We start from the raw sequence: 18,926 nt of genomic DNA, 5'->3' as shown, positions 1-18,926 counted from the left end.
AGAAGCCCGTCAGAATATGGGGCTATGATATAAATTGAATGGGATATTTTAGGGATGTCAGTCTCTGTTTAATCTCCTAAACAATTAAACTTCAGTTTTAAATGCTTAGAACTCTTTGTAATCAATTAGGACAATAAATACATAAATAAATAAATAGAATAAAACTCCTCTATCTTAGCGTCTTCGTAGTTTGTTTTCTAGTGCAAGACTACATGGACTTGCCTTATCCAGTTAGTGATATTGGTAAAAAAAAAAGAAAAGGTTCAAGTAAAATCATGTAGGTAAAGAAGCCACAACAATAATTAACAACAACTTTGATTTATCAAAGCTTATCATCACGTGGGTCGGTGAACTCAAAGACAGTTACTTAATTTTATTGTAGGTGAAACAACGCGATTCGTTTTTATGACTGAACAAAAGCACGTACTATGTCCATGAATAGAACAGCATAATAAAACGATCGAATAAATAAATTAAAAAAAAAAACACTAACACAATTCATTTTTGACTGTGATCAACTTTTTGTTTAATGTTTTATTGAATGTTGTTATCTATTCCCGACTCTCGCACCCACCCGAGGCCGCGCGGTCTCGTAACACACAGAGAGCCCCGCCGCTCTAGTTTTGCACCGGCGGCTCACGCTAGTCCACAGCCGCCGAGGGGTGGTGTTTCGCCACGGCGGAGGTGGGGCCTTCTTACTTCCTCACTCAAACACAGCCTGTCCGCCCCAGCATCTCGCACAGATCACCAGCGCTTGCTGCTTCGGCGAGGGGCGGTGATTTGTCTTCCTTCCTGGTGGATTCCCCTTTTAAGCCCGGTACCAACATGGCTGCCCTTACAGCCTGGTTCTGGAACGAGCGGTTCTGGCTCCCACACAACGTGACCTGGGCCGATCTGGCGGACCCCGAGCCCGGGGTCGAGTATCCCAAAGCTGGACATGTCCTGTCTGCCTTGCCGCTGGCCCTGGGGATCTTTGCCGTCAGGATACTGTTTGAAAGGTAGGTAACTGGTGGATTTTCACAAACGAACAGTGTCGTTTTATTTTATATTTATAATAGTAATAAATAATCGCTTGGTTAGATGGCGATGTATAATAAAATAAGGATTGTTAGGGTTATATAGATGGTCAGTGGTCATCTTTATTATATTGTAGAAGAACTCGCATCAGATCTAACAGAAAGAAAACGAGTCGGTTTTATCCTTCGTACAGTCTGTAAGACTATTAGTCGTTTCGGTTGCTACAGTGATGCAGTAAAGTCTGTATTTCTGTTTAGTCTCATAAACACGTCTTTATTTATTTATTTTGGAACAGTAAGATGTACGTGCGGACGAGTGGGCAATGCTGTATTATTATTATTATTATTATTATTATTATTATTATTATTATTATACTGTTGCTTACACCTGGTCTTGAAGCTGCTGCTAGTAGTAATCACGTATGGAGTGCTGCTGTGGTGACGATCAGAAAAGCTCTTATTTATACTTAAACAAAAACTAACCATAAAACAAACCTGTCGACCCCACATCTAAACATTGTTACATACTTGCTTTTAAAGTAGGTGTCATATTGTTATGTTTACTATACAACACCGCTCGTTACGGGTGCTGCAAATGTGCCTTGGTAAGTAGAAAAAAAAAAAAAAAAAAAGCTTTCGCGTTTTTAATATTTTTTTTCAGTGGTAAGAAATGAAGGGTCATTTTAATTGATTGATTACAGGCAGTGGCACGGAAACAATTTTTATAGTGGGGGTGCTGAAAGCCATTGAACAAAACTGCAACCCCATAGAAGCAGCTGCACAGCACTTCAATGCAGGGCGTGCTACCGCACCCCAGCACCCCAGCACCCCGAGTTCCAGCGTCCCAGGTTACGGGTACGTGTTCATCCACGTTAAGTGGAACTCGGGTGTTTTTGGAGGTAGGGAAAGTGAGATGGGAAATACAGAAACTGTAATTTACTGTATGCAGAGATGGAAGTGAAACTCCTGTTGCATAACACTTCTCCCTTTCCAGGTTTTACTACAAGCTTGATTAGCCACAGTGTACAGGCAACACGCTCAGGTAGTTCTGAAGTTTATGATGCTGTGTGTGAGTTTGAAGGCTCTTTGCACACAGACTTATTTAAATGGATTCAATTGCACATGGGATCAGCTTGCTTGGACCTCATCAAATGTTTTCTTATTTAAAGTCAACAAAACTCCAAAACCTATTCACTAAACTCAGGAGTTATTTAAAGAATAATCACAAACATTTTCAGAGCTATGTCTTTAGGAGTGGTTTTATTAAGCTTACAGCACAGAAGTAGCTTCATGGAAAGAATACCCATAGGGAAGTAATTAAATACTTTCAGTGTCTTGTACTAACAAATAAAAACAAACATGGAAATAGTCTAATATGCAAATAGGTGTTAGTTATCAGATTGGTTTACTTCTCTGCAGTGGAGTTCTCTTTCCTATACTACTAGAGCGCTCTGCAGTGTGGAGAGTGGAGTTCTCTTTCCTATACTGCTAGAGCGCTCTGCAGTGTTGAGAGTGGAGTTCTCTTTCCTATACTACTAGAGCGCTCTGCAGTGTTGAGAGTGGAGTTCTCTTTCCTATACTACTAGAGCGCTCTGCAGTGTTGAGAGTGGAGTTCTCTTTCCTATACTACTAGAGCGCTCTGCAGTGTTGAGAGTGGAGTTATCTTTCCTATACTGCTAGAGCGCTCTGCAGTGTTGAGTGGAGTTCTCTTTCCTATACTCAGTGTTGAGAGTGGAGTTCTCTTTCCTATACTGCTAGAGCGCTCTGCAGTGTGGAGAGTGGAGTTCTCTTTCCTATACTGCTAGAGCGCTCTGCAGTGTTGAGAGTGGAGTTCTCTTTCCTATACTACTAGAGCGCTCTGCAGTGTTGAGTGGAGTTCTCTTTCCTATACTACTAGAGCGCTCTGCAGTGTTGAGAGGGGAGTTCTCTTTCCTATACTGCTAGAGCGCTCTGCAGTGTTGAGAGGGGAGTTCTCTTTCCTATACTACTAGAGCGCTCTGCAGTGTGGAGAGTGGAGTTATCTTTCCTATACTGCTAGAGCGCTCTGCAGTGTTGAGAGTGGAGTTCTCTTTCCTATACTACTAGAGCGCTCTGCAGTGTTGAGTGGAGTTCTCTTTCCTATACTACTAGAGCGCTCTGCAGTGTTGAGAGTGGAGTTCTCTTTCCTATACTGCTAGAGCGCTCTGCAGTGTTGAGAGTGGAGTTCTCTTTCCTATACTACTAGAGCGCTCTGCAGTGTTGAGAGTGGAGTTCTCTTTCCTATACTGCTAGAGCGCTCTGCAGTGTTGAGAGGGGAGTTCTCTTTCCTATACTCAGTGTTGAGAGTGGAGTTCTCTTTCCTATACTACTAGAGCGCGCTGCAGTGTTGAGAGTGGAGTTCTCTTTCCTATACTGCTAGAGTGCTCTGCAGTGTTGAGAGTGGAGTTCTCTTTCCTATACTACTAGAGTGCTCTGCAGTGTTGAGAGTGGAGTTCTCTTTCCTAAACTCAGTGTTGAGAGTGGAGTTCTCTTTCCTATACTACTAGAGCGCTCTGCAGTGTTGAGAGTGGAGTTCTCTTTCCTATACTGCTAGAGTGCTCTGCAGTGTTGAGTGGAGTTCTCTTTCCTATACTACTAGAGCGCTCTGCAGTGCTGAGAGTGGAGTTCTCTTTCCTATACTACTAGAGCGCTCTGCAGTGTTGAGAGTGGTTCTCTTTCCTATACTCAGTGTTGAGAGTGGAGTTCTCTTTCCTATACTGCTAGAGCGCTCTGCAGTGTTAAGAGTGGAGTTCTCTTTCCTATACTACTGGAGCGCTCTGCAGTGTTGAGAGGAGTTCTCTTTCCTATACTACTACAGCGCTCTGCAGTGTTGAGAGTGGAGTTCTCTTTCCTATACTGCTAGAGCGCTCTGCAGTGTTGAGTGGAGTTCTCTTTCCCTATATTACAAGTATGATCTGCAGTGTTGAGGTGACCGAGTTAAATCTGCAATACAAGTGAAAGTGTTACGATGCAGAACCTGTATGCCTGGGAACTCACCTATTTGGACCCTGTTCTTTGCTCCCCAATTCATACGATACCAGGTAGAATTTGGACCTGGATGGTTTTGGAACCCGGACCCTGTTGATCAGGTTTACAGAAACGCTCGTCCCGGCAGACAGTTTCCTGCATATATTAATTCACTCAGTCAGTGCTTCGCTCATTAAATTTATCAAACTGCAGAGGGCCCTTTGTTGCCAGGTTACTCTCCTGAGCTTCTCCACACTTGAGACTCGACAGGTTTAAACACAAATAGTGTGGATCTTTCACATGCACAGCCTCACAAACAGAAGCCAAGAACTGCTCCCTCACTCCTAAGAGAAAGGCTGCTCCCTGCAGTCCAGGGCAGGTTTGAGGCATGGAGACTGAACTGCTCCCTCACCCCTCTGAGACAGGGTGCTCCCTGCAGTCCAGGGCAGGTTTGAGGCATGGAGACTGAACTGCTCCCTCACCCCTCTAAGAGAAAGGGTGCTCCCTCCAGTCCAGGGCAGGTTTGAGGCCTGGAGACTGAACTGAACCAGATCCTTCATTATTTGATTAGGTCAATTCAATAATTAAGCTATTGTTATCCATTGGAGGTCAAATAAATAATGATGGATCTGGTTGGACCAAAGTCCTGCAATGGAATGGATTGGAAGTGCCACAGTTGCCTCCCCCTGGTCCAGAAGGGATGGTAGATGTGCAGATTCTCCGCTGTGCAGACTGACCACACTGCGCTGTAATTTCATAGTTCTGGGTGTGGCTGCAATAGGAGCTGAAGAAGCAGCACTGCAGTGTGAAACCAGAGACGCTCTGTTTAGAAACAAAAGGATGCAAACGAGCCTCTGCAGCCTCCAGGGTGCTTTCAAACAGCTTTCAAACTGAGAGCCTCTCTGCAGGTCGACGCGAGCAAGCAAGCAAGAAAGCCAAACCTCCTGCAAGAAAATGTTTTATTTGTATGTGATGATGCACAAGGGTCAGGATTTCCGGGCTTGTGAAAGAACTGGATACATGGAAACAGTCAAAGAAACGTTTCGACTTCAGGCGTCGCCATTGTTTTATGGGGTTAATGGTAGAAATGAGGAACACCTGCATAATGATGAAAATGATAGACGGGAGGGAGTGAGGGGATAAGACAAAGAGAGAGGGGGGGGGATAGTGAAAGGGACGGAGTGAGGGAGGACAGAAGCCACGCCCTGTTTGAGATATGGCACTCGTTCTCACTCTCCCATATAGTGCACATTTCCTATTCTAACACTAAATTGGGGCAAAACTAAATACTCCTGCATTGAACGTTTTTGCACGTGTGTGTATACACACACACACACGCACACACATACACACACAGACACACAGTTTCGTAACCTATCACTTCCAATAAACCCTCTATCACACTTCAAGGTCTCGACACTTATCTCCCTATCAAAGGTTGGCTCCAACACTCCCCTTATAAAAGTTTACCACAGTTATTTTTGCAGTTTTCCCCCATGCTGTTCTCACGGTTATAGTGCATTTACCACAGTTTACCCTGGTTTGCCATGTTTATTAATATGCTTTACTGTACCTCGCTATTCTTTACAGTGCTTACCTATGCTTTCCCAATGCTTCATTACACTTTGCTGTGCTTTTACTGTGGGAAACTTTTCTAAGTGAAGGGGGAGAGGGGGGAGGGGGCAGGTGAAAAATGTACACCTCAAGCACTCTGGAGAATACGCAGGGCAGGCAGCTTTTTAGTTTGTTTGTTTTCACATAATTTTTTATAAAGCACAGGTCAGGTGTGAGATTCCTTGCAAAGGCTTCAGATCATAAGGTCTGTTAAACAGCTGGTTAATGATTTTGTCTTTTCTTTTTATAACCACAGTGTGTGTTTATGACTACGGCTGTCATAAAGACTGATCACGTATTTGAACCAGAAGTCAGAAACCTGGATTCAGTGCAGAGCCCACCAGGTTTATACAGGAGCGAAGTAATTCAAGCTTTTACATTCTGTGAGAGTAATGATTCCCATTGCAGTGAAACCTGGACTGCTCTGCAATGGGAGTCGCATTAGCATCATTATTATTATTATTATTATTATTATTATTATTAAGCTCACAGAATGGCTCACATCCATTCCAAATGTTTATATAAGACTTGTAGATAAGTTATCTTTTATTCTTTTATCGACAAGAAAAACAAAAGTCAACTGAAAGTGCAGAGGTCACATTCAAACTCACAGGCAGCCTCCATAAAACAAGACGTGAATGAGCAGCTCCCACAGGGATTCGGTTTAAAAAGGTATTTTATAATAGCTGGTGGATTGGGGGCATGTGCCATAAAACACTAAGAACATTTTTCCAAACAGTAAAGCAAAGCAAAGTGAGGCAAACATTCCATAGGGATTGCAAAGCACTGAGTGTCTTTCCCATAACTTTCAAAGGAGTGCAGGGAATTCTTTTTGTGTGTAACAGAAGTTTATTCTGGATAACAATGCTTTAAATCCAATCTCTTGAGTATACAGTGCAGAAGTATTATTATTAATAATAATAATAATAATAATAATAATAATAATAATAATAATAATTGGGTCCCCGGGAAGCAGACCAGTGAAGGATTACAAAACGAATGAACAGAAACCCATAACTTCAGAGACTTTAAAATAATTCATGAATCGTAATGACAGATTCTATCAATAGTTCTGTAACTGACTAGATCAGGAGCACACACAGGACGAATTGCAGTGTTACCCTGGTTATTTATACATATCCATAACTATTAAACGCTGAATAGCGGTACATTCATAAAGACTGACTTAATAAATCAGTGGAGGTGCTTGTCGTTGCATTCATTATCTGTTGGTGTCTCTGAATAGCAGTGTTTGTAAAACAAGCTTTCCTCTGCTGCTTAGCGTCGTCGTGCCGCGCAGGGCTCAGCGAGGAGACGCTGCTGCTGAAGGAAACGCTGGCTGCTGTTACGAGCTCAGCGTTAGCCTGCTTGCACTTCAGAGTGCTGTGGATTTAGAATGTGGATTTCCTGGTAGATGTGAAGGTGGTTTTGTAGTTTTAGACTGAGAGCACCACAGCTCAGAACCAGGCTGCCAGGGCAGGCAGTCTGATGCCAACAAGCCCCAGAAACTGCACTTCAGCTCAGGGTTAAACATTCTCTTAATAAATCATTGATGGAGTAGATTGTGGGAGTGTGTCTGTGTATTAGAGTGTGAAATTCCACAGGTTGTGCTGGCACTACACAGTCCCTCGTTAGGAGCCAAGGTGAAAAATACCACAGCCAGCTTGTGTTCTTCTTTATAATACGATGCAGCACCCAGCTTTTAAAAACAATACACTTGGTATCACAAGTACAACAAAGGTATTTTTTACCTTTAATAATAATAATAATAATAATAATAATGATAGCTGTTCTTTTCCGCAGGTTCATTGCCAGGCCGTGTGCCTTTCTATTGCGGATACAGGCCAGTGGTCACAGAGTAGCACAACCCAACACCATTCTAGAGAAAGTGTTTACATCCATAACAAAGGTGAGGGAGGGGCTCCTGTACAACCTGGCAGGGGGGCGAGGGCAAGTGTGCATCTCTGAATATTACACTGTGTCTGTGTGTCTCTGTGCGAGTCTCTGTGTATTACACTGTGTCTGTGTGTCTCTGTGTGAGTCTCTGTGTATTACACTGTGTCTGTGTGTCTCTGTGCGAGTCTCTGAGTATTACACTGTGTCTGTGTGTCTCTGTGCGAGTCTCTGTGTATTACACTGTGTCTGTGTGTCTCTGTGTGAGTCTCTGAGTATTACACTGTGTCTGTGTGTCTCTGTGCGAGTCTCTGTGTATTACACTGTGTCTGTGTGTCTCTGTGCGAGTCTCTGAGTATTACACTGTGTCTGTGTGTCTCTGTGCGAGTCTCTGTGTATTTCACTGTGTCTGTGTGTCTCTGTGTGAGTCTCTGAGTATTACACTGTGTCTGTGTGTCTCTGTGTGAGTCTCTGAGTATTTCACTGTGTCTGTGTGTCTCTGTGAGAGTCTCTGTGTATTACACTGTGTCTGTGTGTCTCTGTGCGAGTCTCTGAGTATTACACTGTGTCTGTGTGTCTCTGTGTGAGTCTCTGAGTATTTCACTGTGTCTGTGTGTCTCTGTGCGAGTCTCTGTGTATTACACTGTGTCTGTGTGTCTCTGTGTGAGTCTCTGTGTATTACACTGTGTCTGTGTGTCTCTGTGTGAGTCTCTGAGTATTTCACTGTGTCTGTGTGTCTCTGTGCGAGTCTCTGTGTATTACACTGTGTCTGTGTGTCTCTGTGCGAGTCTCTGTGTATTACACTGTGTCTGTGTGTCTCTGCGAGTCTCTGTGTATTACACTGTGTCTGTGTGTCTCTGTGTGAGTCTCTGTGTATTTCACTGTGTCTGTGTGTCTCTGTGTGAGTCTGTGTATTACACTGTGTCTGTGTGTCTCTGTGTGAGTCTCTGTGTATTACACGGTGTCTGTGTGTCTCTGTGTGAGTCTCTGAGTATTTCACTGTGTCTGTGTGTCTCTGTGCGAGTCTCTGTGTATTTCACTGTGTCTGTGTGTCTCTGTGTGAGTCTCTGAGTATTACACTGTGTCTGTGTGTCTCTGTGTGAGTCTCCTGAGTATTACACTGTGTCTCTGTGTGAGTCTCTGTGTATTTCACTGTGTCTGTGTGTCTCTGTGTGAGTCTCTGTGTATTACACTGTGTCTGTGTGTCTCTGTGTGAGTCTCTGAGTATTACACTGTGTCTGTGTGTCTCTGTGTGAGTCTCCTGAGTATTACACTGTGTCTCTGTGTGAGTCTCTGTGTATTTCACTGTGTCTGTGTGTCTCTGTGTGAGTCTCTGTGTATTACACTGTGTCTGTGTGTCTCTGTGTGAGTCTCTGAGTATTTCACTGTGTCTGTGTGTCTCTGTGTGAGTCTCTGTGTATTACACTGTGTCTGTGTGTCTCTGTGTGAGTCTCTGTGTATTTCACTGTGTCTGTGTGTCTCTGTGTGAGTCTCTGTGTATTACACTGTGTCTGTGTGTCTCTGTGTGAGTCTCTGAGTATTTCACTGTGTCTGTGTGTCTCTGTGTGAGTCTCGGTGTATTACACGGTGTCTGTGTGTCTCTGTGTGTGTCTGCTGATCCCCCGTCCCCTCTCCTGGTCTCTCTGCTGACCCTCGTCCCCTCTCCTGGTCTCTCTGCTGACCCCCGTCCCTCTCCTGGTCTGTCCTCAGTACCCTGATGGCCGGCGTCTCGAGGGGCTGTCCAAGCAGCTGGACTGGGACATCATAAAGATCCAGCGCTGGTTCCGGCTCCGGCGCAACCAAGACAAGCCGAGCCTGCTGACCAAGTTCTGCGAGAGCATGTGGGTCCAAAACTTCACTGCAGTCGCGTACCAGGGGTCCTAGACCAGCACTGTTAATAACTTGGGTTAAAGGGTTACGAGTTCAGTGTAAAGTGTTGTCAAACACGCAGCCCATAGGTGCCAGCCTTAGGGTTTTACATAGCAGTTTATTTAATGTTTAATATTCCTCCAGTCTTTTCCTGCCCTTATACAATGAAATGCTGTACAGGTACCGTCCTGTACACAATGACAAATAGTGACAGAGGGCTTTTCATGCTTGGGAATAACATTCCTGATATGCAGGGATGGAGATAAGACTCCTATTGCACAGCAGTTTCACCCATTCCAAGTGCCTGATTAACATTGGATAGTCCAACATTAGTGCCACTTTAGCTAAGGTAGCCCAATGTTCGTGCTAGCTGGGGTCTGTGAAACTAGCAGTCACATTTTTAAAGTGTTTTAATCCTAAACTTTGAACAGCAATTGTAACTCCCTCTCTCTCTCTCTCTCTCTCTCTCTCTCTCTCTCTCTCTCTCTCTCTCTCTCTCTCTCTCTCTCTCTCTCTCTCTCTCTCTCTCTCTCTCTCTCTCTCTCTCTCTCTCTCTCTCTCTCTCTCTCTCTCTCTCTCTCTCTCTCTCTCTCTCTCTCTCTCTCTCTCTCTCTCTCTCTCTCTCTCTCTCTCTCTGTTGGCAGGTGGAGGTTTACGTTCTATTTGTACATATTTATCTACGGGGTTCGATTCCTCTTGCAGGTCAGTTGCTGGGTTCTGTACACCGATAGAGAGTTTAGTTTATAATTATTATTATTATTTATTTATTATCAGACGCCCTTATCCAGGGCGACTTACAATCGTAAGCAAAAACATTTCAAGCTTTACAATACAAGTAATACAATAAGAGCAGGAAATACAATAACTTTTGTTATAATGGATTCGTTGATTGAGACAGGGGATGGGGGGTTGCATTCTGATTCATAGTGGAAAGGTTTGTCGTTGACTTTGAGTTTTTATTACGTTTCTTTCAGTATTTCTGAGCTTGTCTGACTGCCGCTGTGTTTTTCCTTCCAGACGCCCTGGCTGTGGGACACACGGCAATGCTGGTACAACTACCCCTATCAGGTGAGGCTAGCAACAGCAACAGCAGCCGGGACCGCAGCGACACTCCTACCTTCTCTGTACAAAACGAATTGCTGTAGAACACGTGTCACATGACTCGATACTCCTGTCAGTCTCCAGGACTGAATGTCAGGGGGTGAGGAGCGCTCTCATGACACCTCACTGTAGGCCCTTATAAAAGCTTCCCTCAGTAAAAGCACAGCCAAGTGTAATAAAACACAGTAAAAGCATGGTAAAGTGTAATAAAACACAGTGAAAGCATAGGTAAGCATTGTAAAGCACAGAGAGGTCTGGTAAAGCATATTCATAACTATAGTAAATGCATAGTATAACCATGGGAAAAGCATGGGGGTAAAACTGCAAAAATACTGTGCAAAAATACCATGGTAAACTTTTATAAGGGTTATCTAACATGAAAAATCACCAGCATCAAACTTACTTAAAGAACAGACAGACAGACACAGACACACACACATGCACACACACACATGCACACAGACACACACACATGCACACACACACACACACACGCACACACACACACACACGCACACACACACACACGCACGCACACACGCACACACACACACACACACACACACACACCCCTACACACACACACACACACACACACAGACACACACACACACACAGACACACACACACACACACACACACACACACACAGACACACACACACACACACAGACACAGACACACACGCACACACACACACGCACACACACACACGCACACACACACACGCACACACACGCACACACACACACACACACACACAGACACACACACACACACACACACAGACACACACACACACAGACACACACACACACACACACACACACACAGATACTCATCACATGCTGTAATCTCTCTCCACACACACACACACACACACACACACACACACACTCACTCATCACATGCTGTAATCTCTCTCCACACACACACACACACACACACACACAGATACTCATCACATGCTGTAATCTCTCTCCACAGACACACACACACACACACACACAGATACTCATCACATGCTGTAATCTCTCTCCACACACACACACACACACAGATACTCATCACATGCTGTAATCTCTCTCCACACACACACACACACACACACACACACACACTCACTCATCACATGCTGTAATCTCTCTCCACACACACACACACACACACACTCACTCATCACATGCTGTAATCTCTCTCCTCTCCAGACGCTGACCCCGGGGCTGTACTATTACTACATCACAGAACTGGCCTTCTATTGGTCCCTCATGTTCTCACAGTTTACAGACATTAAAAGAAAGGTAAGAGACTTCAACCCTAACCCTGATTTATGAATTAGCCCTTTGAAATCCTGGCATGTGATTGGTTAAAACCTCATGACATGACCAAAAATAGATAGACGCTGTTACATCATCACGCTGAGCGTCCTTCCTCTCTTCATCTTCAAATCAATACGACGTTCACAAACTCAACAGACTCCTCCAAGAATTCCCTGAGAGAGGCAGACAGACTGTTCTATGCCAAAAAAACTTACATAACTCTGCGCTGTGGACTTCAAAAACATGACTTTCTGACTGATTCATAAAACAGATATGGACTGCAGACCTAGACTCACAGTGGGAAACTAAAGGCATCCCGGAAAGAACTATACTTCCCTGCCGGGGAGGGCATGAGAGTCCCTGGTTGGTAACTATAGTTCTTCATTCGGGGGCCATAGTTTCCCACCATACTCCTCCTCGCCAGTCCATATTTACTATATATATATGTCCACACACACACACAGACGCAGTATAATTTTATTATATTGATGTGACACAGCCGTCTGAAATATCTTTGTACCAGATAGTTCGTATCGGATGGAAATTGCATTAAAATGAGCTGTGCTGTTTAATTGTTCTTATTTCGCTATATTATGTTGGTACTCTAGTTAAATGAGTATAATGTTTAAAGATGCAAGCTGACTGTCACACACTCAGGTCACCTCTGTTGTGGAGTGGGTACCAGCTTGCATCGTACAGCACCCTGGACAATATCTTAATCCCTTTCGGTCATTATAAAATACATTCACAGATAGTAAACTTAACAGGGTGCAACTGTACACGCAGTGACTAAGAGGGATATAGAAAACAACATTAAATATGAGTTGCTGATGATCTGCCTGCTGTAGTTTGCAGTGGGGCCTCATGACCAGTAATTGAAGGAGGTGGCAGCTGCTGCTGCTGTTGCTGCTGTTGTTGCTTCTAATGCACTAATTCAGTTTGGAGGGGAGGGGAGGGGAGGGGAGGGTGCTGACCGGGATCATGTGATCACCCTGCCCCCTCCCTTCAGATCTTGTGCTTCTGTAAAACAGCTTCAGTAGGTTAATAGATTTTAAGGCTGTGATCGATTTATGACCGCCTTCTGCTGTGAGTATTGGCTAATGATATAATGGCAAGCAGGTTTCAGACAGATCTGTTTATTTTTTTGGTTTTTTTTGGAGGTGTCGGCGTGTTAGATTCGGTTTCATTTCCGAAACGTTTGCAATGTCATATCTCTCCAAATTGTTGTAACTAATCAGAAGCCGTCATGAGACGGTCCTACAGTAGTGATGTTAGTTTATGATGCACTACAACATTACTGTGGATGAGACTGCAGGTGTAATCAGAAGCCGTCATGAGACGGTCCTACAGTAGTGATGTTAGTTTATGATGCACTACAACATTACTGTGGATGAGACTGCAGGTGTAAAAACGTTTCTAGGTATATCCCCTTCCCTCACTGCGTGTATGATTGCCATGTTGAGTTTCCTGTCTATTTTCGAATGCATTTTCTAATGCTTCTGTGTTCTCAACACCCCTCTTAGTGTCGGAGGTAACAGGTATGTGTGTTTGTGTTTTTGAAAATGATGAGTGTTTCTTCTAAAAGTCACGACACGATTGTGTCCCGTCGGTGCGACGAGGTTAAAAACGCTAGACCCACGAATGCAGACGAGCCCGGCTGTTTCGCACAGCGGTTGAGACGCTCTTTTGGGGACAGCGGCTCGCGCCCAGCCTCCACCCCAGAGCATTGACTGCAGCTCGTGTTACAGCTGTGCTCCCCCTAATGGCTGCTCTGTGTGTTGCAGGACTTCCTCATCATGTTCGTGCACCACATGGCTACCATCGGGCTGATCAGCTTCTCCTACGTGAACAACATGCTGCGTGTGGGAACCCTGGTCATGTGCGTGCACGACGCCTCGGACTTCCTGCTGGAGGTGAGGAGCACTTGTAGGGATGGAAATAAGACTCCCATTGCATAGCACACCAACCCAGTCCTGGTTTTACTGAGTTTTTAAAGACATGCCTGAGCTTTTTAACTTCACACTGTAAAGGAAAAACAACCTTGAGGGTGAAATGGCTGTGCAGCAGGAGTCTCCTTTCCATCCCTGCTGAGTGTGTTTGCAGTCAGAGCAGATCTACCTGAGTTATCACGAGATACACTCGATACAAGAAGAAACAGTGGAAAATTGTAACACAGAAAGACTTTTTGTTTTCCTTTTTACTGAAAAAGTTGCCGTAAAGAGAGTTTGGTAAAAATTGCTTTAAGAATCAAGTCCAGCGTGTGTGTGTGTGTGTGTGTGTGTGTGTGTGTGTGCACGTGTGTGTGTGTGTAGTTAGAACTGTCTACAATTTCATATCAATAGCTTGGGTGTGTCAGTGTGGCATTCTGATTTGAACTTTGTCTCTCTCTCGCGCTCTCTCTCTGTCCCTGGCAGGCTGCCAAAATGGCAAATTATGCGAAGTACCAGCATCTGTGTGACATGTTATTTGTGGGATTCGCCATGGTCTTCGTGGGAACACGGCTCGGAATATACCCACTGTGGTGAGTCACGGGGGGTAACAGATAGAGGGGCTCCTGTGTGCCTGTGTGTGCGTGTTCAGCACTCTGCAATAAAACACCCAATACTTAGAAATACTAAGAGTTTATTTTTACTATTTTTAAGTCTCCAAAATAAAGATTGATTTTAACAAGGTTAGGTTCATTGTGTGCTACAGATCCCAGGGATGGAAATACGACTCCTATTGCAGTGCAGTTCTGCTCATTCCAGGTTTTAATACATGCTTGCTTCGCCCCAGTGTATAGATAACAAGCTCACGTGTGTCTGATTAAACTCATGGCAAAACCAGGAATAGATCACACCGCTATGCAATGGGAGCCTTATTTCCATTCCTGAGATTCACTGAAGAGGATTGAAGGGGCTTGTATACTGGAAGAAATGTAATAAGCGGTATTGATTCTTCAATGGTCAGGCCTTGGTTCTGGCTATTGATGACGCAGTTTGTATAAAAAACAGGTTTGTCTAGTCGTTAGGCAGGCAGAGATGGAGGGATGGATGGATGGAGGGAAGGAGACAGATAGAGGTGTAACCTGACCAGGTGGATCCAGTCGCCTCCAGAACACCTGTTACTGCAGCCCCTGAAATCCATCCCTGTGCTGGGGGGCTCTGCACTCAACTGCTCCTCAACACTGCTAAATATTTTATTGCTCTGCACTGAGAGATGGGGGAGGAAGGTTGGGGAATATACCTCATCCGATCTTTCTCTTCCAGTCTGTATTTAAAGGGTTTAGACTAGGAATTAGCTTTAGACCACACTGAGGCTGAAACCTGCTGTTGCATACACAACAGAACATCTGTTTGTAGATATTCTGAACCCTCTCTCACTGCAGGGTCCTGAACACCACTCTGTTTGAAAGCTGGGAGATCATCGGTCCCTACCCCTCCTGGTGGCTCTTCAACGCCCTCTTGCTGGTGCTGCAGGTACTGCACGTCATCTGGTCCTACCTCATCCTGCGCATCGCATTCAAGGCTTTAAGTCGGGGGAAGGTGAGTCAGGGTTTGGGGGTTATAACCCATTTCACCCCATGTGCTGAGAGTATGTTTATCACTGCAGTGTCTCCATCGCGAAGCCAGCCTGTCTGCTGGAGCTCCTGCAGTGTCTGCATCGTGAAGCCAGCCTGTCTGCTGGAGCTCCTGCAGTGTCTCCATTGCGAAGCCAGCCTGTCTGCTGGAGCTCCTGCAGTGTCTGCATCGTGAAGCCAGCCTGTCTGCTGGAGCTCCTGCAGTGTCTCCATCGCGAAGCCAGCCTGTCTGCTGGAGCTCCTGCAGTGTCTCCATCGCGAAGCCAGCCTGTCTGCTGGAGCTCCTGCAGTGTCTCCATCGCGAAGCCAGCCTGTCTGCTGGAGCTCCTGCAGTGTCTCCATCGCAAAGCCAGCCTGTCTGCTGGAGCTCCTGCAGTGTCTCCTCCATCAGGACCCCATGTTCTGGATTCACAAGAAGGAAGAACTCGACTGGACAGAGAGGGTCTGTCACAAACCCTCTCAACGTGACCCCCCCTCTCTCTCTCTCTAGTTTCCATCTCCTTTCTTGCTTGCCTTCCCTCTCTCTACCTTTCTGTCTCCCCCTCTCCCTCTCACTGACTGTGTGCTGTTCCTCTCTCAGGTGTCGTGAGGAGGTCGCTCTCTCCTCTCTTCTCACTCTTTCTCTCTCGGGCTGGAGCCTGGGACTGGGAGATGGGCCTCCGCTGTAAGTCTTGCCTCTCTCTCCCTCTCTCTTTCCCTTTATTTTGCCAGCTGTTCTTGCCCCTCGCTTCCTCACCTGCTGCCTGTTTCTTTCTTGCTACTAACCACAGCTCTCGCTCCCCCGGAACTGATTTCAACAGCTTCCGTTTCCAGGCACTCCAGTAATGTGCTGTCCCAGTAACCTTTTTTTAAATAGGGTTTTTTATATAAGATCTTTTGGCTAATAAACTTGTTTTGTTTTTGTTCACCACTATATTAATAATAACTAATGGGAAAGTACAGAGTTAAAAAAAACACATCCCAATACCACAACTGCATTTCATTTTAACATGCTTTTCCCTGCAGGCCTATTCCACAGTAACTGTCTGTTTGTAAACAGAATAAAAAGTGCACACGGGCCTAGAGCAACTTGGTCTTCTCAAGCCCCTCTCATTGATTATTGGTACAGCGCACCTCAAGCCCCTCTCATTGATTATTGGTACAGCGCACCTCAAGCCCCTCTCATTGATTATTGGTACAGCGCACCTCAAGCCCCTCTCATTGATTATTGGTACAGCGCACCTCAAGCCCCTCTCATTGATTATTGGTACAGCGCACCTCAAGCCCCTCTCATTGATTATTGGTACAGCGCACCTCAAGCCCCTCTCATTGATTATTGGTACAGCGCACCTCAAGCCCCTCTCATTGATTATTGGTACAGCGCACCTCAAGCCCCTCTCATTGATTATTGGTACAGCGCACCTCAAGCCCCTCTCATTGATTATTGGTACAGCGCACCTCAAGCCCCTCTCATTGATTATTGATACAGCGCACCTCAAGCCCCTCTCATTGATTATTGGTACAGTGCACCTCAAGCCCCTCTCATTGATTATTGGTACAGCGCACCTCAAGCCCCTCTCATTGATTATTGGTACAGCGCACCTCAAGCTCCTCTCATTGATTATTGGTACAGTGCACCTCAAGCCCCTCTCATTGATTATTGATACAGCGCACCTCAAGCCCCTCTCATTGATTATTAGTACAGCGCACCTCAAGCCCCTCTCATTGATTATTGGTACAGCGCACCTCAAGCCCCTCTCATTGATTATTGATACAGCGCACCTCAAGCCCCTCTCATTGATTATTGATACAGCGCACCTCAAGCCCCTCTCATTGATTATTGGTACAGTGCACCTCAAGCCTCTCTCATTGATTATTGGTACAGCGCACCTCAAGCCCCTCTCATTGATTATTGGTACAGCGCACCTCAAGCCCCTCTCATTGATTATTGGTACAGTGCACCTAGCCAGATGAACGCTGATGGAATAGCCCTGCTGGGGACTGTTGTCATGTTTCAAGGCATGAGTGCATGAATAGCTCCCAAATCATTATTATTAATGATGATGATAATTAATAATAATGATATTATTAAGGAGCCGAATGCTTTAACTTTGCATACAAAAGTGAGAAGCAAAACAGAGAAAAAAATCCTAATCCATGAGGTGTACCTGGTTTGGTCAAAGCAAATATAACTATACCATGTATTGGATGTAGAGTCATGGCTCGGGGCTCCATCTAGTGGCGGATTTGAGAGTTACGTTGAGGAACACGAAGACACTTTTTCAGGAACAGTGGCTTGAAACCTTGTTCCAGGAGACCTAGTTTGAGGCTTTGCTGTATTAAACCCCATGTCTCCCCGGGTGTGCCGTGCAGTGGCCTGAAACCAAGTTCCAAGCCACAAAGTGGGTTCATGTTCCCTCAGCTTTACACCTGCTGTTTTCACTGGCCTGTTGTATGTAACAGCTGGTGGTGAGTTTTTGCTTGGCTGGGTGTCAAGCTGCATCCTAAAAGGGGTCTACAAAGTCCACCCAGGCACTATTCCAGCATTACCACAGAGAGTAGGACTGGGAGACACATTTGGATGCTGAGTAGGATTCAGGACAGAGGGTAGGAAGCACTTTTTAATTTTTTGTTGAGTGCATGCAAAGGGTTGCCTAGCCATGTTGTTGCTGCTGAACCACTGCGGTCCGTCAGGAGCGGTCTGTTCTGAGACCAATCAGCTGCCAGGAGCCGGACGAGCAGCGATGGGCAGATTGGCCTCTCATTCGTGACTCTGAACGCCTTTTAAATGTTTTTATAAAGTGGGTGTCACAGTGGTGGTGTGCCCTGCAGCTCTGCTCAGTTTCACACTGAAATGATATTCCTTGGCCCACATTATTAAGCCTGCTGTGCATCGTGAATAAACCAAAGAAAAGTAACGTTTCGGGTCAATTTCGATTCCTCTGAAGGCACGAGCCAAAATGTTCATCAACTTCACTTCTAGTTTTGCTTTCAAATAAAATCCCTTCCCTGCTATCCTGAGTCCTTCCCTTCCTCACCCATCACTCTCCTCTTCTAGGTCTCCAAGGATGACCGCAGCGACATAGAAAGCAGCTCGGACGAGGACGAGCAGGTGGTCAAGGACCCCAGGAAGCCAGCGGTCATCCACAGACACCCGACCACTAAAGGGGAGAACGGAACCAACGGCCACCTGACCCTGGGGACATGGGCACAGGAACACTAAAAGGGGGGGGGGGGTCCCTAATCACCCCCGATCAATAAACATTTATCCCCAAAGGACTGAGAAAGCATGAGAACGTCTCAGACGGGACCAGAGAGGGGAGGGCAAAACAGTGACAATTTTAAAGATGGGACGAAGAGCAGCACTCCGCTTCTGTTGTTGGGCCCTTTTTATCAAGCTGAGTAGTTCAAAGCCGTGTTTATGTTGTGTGTACTTGCCGTTATGTACTTGTTGTTTGTTTTGTTTGTTTTTTGTTTGGAGACAGATTAAAAGAAAAATTACTGCTATTATTATTAAACCAATCTGCCTGTTTTGAGCCTGTGAAGTTCTGGGGTGAGTTTGTGAGTACTTCAGTACCCCAGCTGACCCAT

General features: G+C 45.3%; 1 protein-coding gene across 1 annotated transcript; it reads left to right on the top strand.

The window, feature by feature from the left end:
- The first annotated feature begins 375 nt into the window (after nt 1-375).
- On the top strand, nt 376-18,871 carry LOC117966995 (ceramide synthase 6-like). Its single transcript, XM_059011747.1, has 10 exons — nt 376-998; nt 7,419-7,524; nt 9,219-9,349; nt 10,022-10,079; nt 10,395-10,445; nt 11,687-11,779; nt 13,582-13,710; nt 14,212-14,318; nt 15,165-15,321; nt 18,394-18,871. Exons 1-10 carry the CDS (start codon nt 826-828, stop codon nt 18,556-18,558), a joined length of 1,170 nt encoding a protein of 389 aa, XP_058867730.1. The 5' UTR covers nt 376-825; the 3' UTR covers nt 18,559-18,871.
- The last annotated feature ends 55 nt before the right edge of the window (nt 18,872-18,926 follow it).

Source organism: Acipenser ruthenus, chromosome 42 (genome assembly GCF_902713425.1).
Source record: "Acipenser ruthenus chromosome 42, fAciRut3.2 maternal haplotype, whole genome shotgun sequence".
Taxonomy (NCBI): domain Eukaryota; kingdom Metazoa; phylum Chordata; class Actinopteri; order Acipenseriformes; family Acipenseridae; genus Acipenser; species Acipenser ruthenus.
Note: the sequence above shows the minus strand (reverse complement) of the source record. Positions and strands in the feature narration are given on the sequence as shown.